The sequence below is a fragment of the Astatotilapia calliptera genome, chromosome 3, assembly GCF_964374335.1.
Source record: "Astatotilapia calliptera chromosome 3, fAstCal68.1, whole genome shotgun sequence".
NCBI lineage: Eukaryota > Metazoa > Chordata > Actinopteri > Cichliformes > Cichlidae > Astatotilapia > Astatotilapia calliptera.
Genome location: NC_137424.1, coordinates 73541698 through 73545142, shown reverse-complemented (window position 1 = coordinate 73545142; position 3445 = coordinate 73541698). Strand labels below are relative to the sequence as shown.

General features: G+C 42.1%; 1 protein-coding gene across 1 annotated transcript; it reads right to left on the bottom strand.

Moving 5' to 3' along the window:
• Positions 1–731: 731 nt before the first annotated feature.
• On the bottom strand, positions 732–2761 carry LOC145425794 (low affinity immunoglobulin gamma Fc region receptor II-like). The gene is made up of 5 exons (XM_080299210.1): positions 2640–2761; positions 2009–2044; positions 1618–1881; positions 1293–1538; positions 732–1206 (listed from the first exon to the last, which is right to left on the bottom strand). The coding sequence occupies exons 1-5, from the start codon at positions 2668–2670 to the stop codon at positions 1019–1021; spliced, it is 765 nt and encodes a 254-aa protein (XP_080155336.1). The 5' UTR covers positions 2671–2761; the 3' UTR covers positions 732–1018.
• Between the last annotated feature and the right edge of the window lie 684 nt (positions 2762–3445).

Sequence of the window (3445 nt, the reverse complement as noted above, 5' to 3'; positions counted from 1 at the left end):
CGTGAAAGACCAACACAAAGTGGTGTACACGTGAGAAGTGGAACGAAAATCATACATGATTCCAAACATTTTTTACAAAAGAATTACTGAAAAGTGGGAAAACAAGAACACTGAAAGAAGCTCTCTGATGTCTCCATGTTCCTCGCTGTGTTTAAAATGAACAGCTCTGTGTTGAAACACTTGCAGCTGAAGTGTTTTCTTTCTATCAGAAACAGGATGCTGGACGACTGCAGAGCTGTTAGCTTCAGTTAACCACAGACCACAAACGCACAGTCCAGCTCACAGTGAACAACACTCAGTAAGTACAATATTAAACACGCATGTTACAACTGACCTAGATTTTAAATTTTAGCTAAAAGGAAACTAAAATAAAACAAAGGCATAAACTTAATGTTGTGACTTTGATGTTTACATCATGTCACCTCATTTAAATTAGAGAAAATGTACAGATAATCAAAACTATGCACATGATTTCTTAAATACCCTCACACACAGAGACACACACACACACACAGACACACACTGACCTGCCATCAAAGCAAAGCAAAATTCGAATTCTGCATTATTGTACTAAGCAAACATATTATTAAATGGACTAGTTCTTATATAGAGCTTTGAGTATTCAAAATGCTTTACTCAACTTGCGTCTTTGACCCATTCATAAAGCACTTTTCTGCAATTTCTATGGAAGTGCTTTCTATCTAACTTCATACTCTGATGAATGTAGAAGAAAGTGTACTTTATTGGTCCCCGTGGGGAAAATCCCTCTCTGCATTTAACCCATTCACTCAGTGAAGCAGTGGGCAGCCACTGGGCGCCCGGGGAGCAGTGTGTAGGGACGGTACCTTGCTCAGGGGTACCTCAGGGTAGCTGTTCAGGGGAATCGAACCCCCGACCTTCCGATCATGGGGCCACCACTCTACCTACTGAGCTATCCCTGGAGAGCAGCAAATATCCTTGCCCAAGGATATATGGCTTGAACCTTCTGATTAACCTGGTTTATCTCCTGATCCTGAGATCAGGAAGTCTGAGTCTCACCTTCAAGTTTCCTGTCAACACATCGTCTCTTCAGCAGAACGAGTAATACCAGTAGAACTACAACATAGATTGATCTAACAAATAACAACTGCAACACAGAGCGATCCGATGGAGAGGTAGTAGTGGGTTGAGGTGTGGTTGTAGGTGGAGGTGTGGTGGTGTGTTTGTCTAAAATAAAGCAAACACAGTCATTAAGTTGTCGTCACATTGTGAATGTTGAAAGCTGCAGAAACACAGACAGGTGAGTGTGTCACCTGTGACAGTGATCCAGCTGGATGGAGACTCTCCATGACCGATGATGTCACACTTGTAGAGGCCTTCATCAGACCTGGAAACATGCTGGATGGTCATGTGACCTGTAGGCTGCTTCCTGATGAGGGAGCCATCTTTATAGAAAGCAGCTGGGAGGTTGGAGGGAGTGGTCTTTGTTTTACAGAGCAGAGTGACGTCATCTCCCTCCATCACAGGGAGGACAGGACTCTGCAGGATCACTGATCCACCTCAACACAGAGACAAACTACAGCATTTCATCCATTTACACACAGCTTCATCAACACTAACTCCACACACTCAGCTTACCAGTGACTGTCAGGTTAACCATGTTACTGATGGGACCCTCTCTGGACTCACACCAGTAAACTCCACTGTCTGATTTGAGCATGTAGCCGATATCACAGGAAGAACCAGCTGGTTTTCCCCACCCATCTGCACACTGACTCCTCTGTTGTTTGCTTGTGTTTCTCCTCAGAGTCCATCCAGCAGAGCTGTCGTCCTCCTCACAGCTCAGAGACACAAAGTCTTCCTCAAAGAACTGAGAGCTGCTGGGACTCACAGTCAGACGAGCTGTGAGGGTTACAATGAAAAACTGATCTATTAGACTTTACATTGTGAAACATAACATAAAATCCCAATCAGGTCATATCAGTGAGCATTTCTCAGGTTTAAACTGTGACAGAAGAAGGTTACTGACCTTGGTTTGTTGTGCAGCTCAGCAGTGAGATCAGAACTAAAGAGAAATGACACTCAGGTTGATTTGAGGTGAACATAAAGAACAACTCCACACAAACACATCTCTTGATATATCTGCTAATTTTCTATTTGATTTAATGTATTTCAAGAAAATTTGGAAAAACAAAAGGTGAAAAGTATGTAATGGTAAAACAGGAACATCTCATATGTATATTCATACAGTTTGTACTCTTCTTGCTCCTGTACTCAAATTTAATTAATTTATTAATTTACTTTATCTCAAAAGTAGCACTGAATGTAATTGTTGTGATCATAAATATGTGCACTGACTACACTGTTCATACAATACAAAATGTCCTCTACTCCTAAAAGAAACCACAGTAAAGTCATGTGTCCACTGTGCAGCTGTGTTGATATAATGAGTGAATGATTTGATCTTTTCACTGCCTGCTGTGTTTCCTCGACTCCTGAGCAAAGATAAAGAGTCAGTTCAGACCTGCAGTTGGTCCTCGTGGTGTTTGAACTTGAATTCAGCCTGATTTGTTTTTCATGTCTTCTCCTCCATCATCAGTTATCAGGAGAGCAGACAGTCAAAGTACAAGAATTCAAACAAACACAGAGATTCTACTTACAGAGCAGACACAGCACAGATGTTTCCTTCATCGTCCTTCTCACTCATTTGAGCTTTTTTTCATTTCTGTCACTGACACCAAGTCAAGCCCGCCCTCTTCCTCTGAGCACCAGCTTTTCTGTTGGTTCAAATAGAGTTAGTGGTTAGTGTGTGTGTGTGTATGTACGCCCCCCTCAGTGAGAGAGGCAGATATGAGCTGAAACACAGGAATCAAACCAGGGACGCTGCTGTTATGGAGCTGAACTGGAACCATTCAGACACTGAGGCCCTCTGAACACATTTTAATTACAGCTGTGCAGAGACACACTGATGACTGACTGGAACACTATGATTCACATTTTACATTAACACCATCCTCACACATGTTTATATATGGCCACTAGAGGCAGATGTTGGACTTTAAACATGACACAGGAGTGTCGTGGTCCTGGGTCGTTGACCCAGCATTTTGTGTTCATTTTGATGTCATCTTATGTTTTGTGTTAATTCTTATTTTGTATTGGTTCTAAGGGTTTGTTTCTTGTGTTTAGTGCTTTAGTGTTCTTCCTCCTGTGCTCTGTTTGTGTCTCTGAGTTGGTCTTTGTGAATTTCCTGTTTTTCTTTGAAGGTCTGTGTTGGTTATCACTGTGTCAGCTTGTGTCTTCCTGTCGTCTTGTGAATTAGGTTCAGTACTGAATTTACGTTACGTTTACCCTTAGCCAACAGTTTTAAATTTCCCTCAGTGTCGCCTGCTCTGGCCCCTGGAAGACAATTGACTATGGTTGCCGGTGTCTCTAGATTCACGTCTGAGAACGGAATCACCAATTA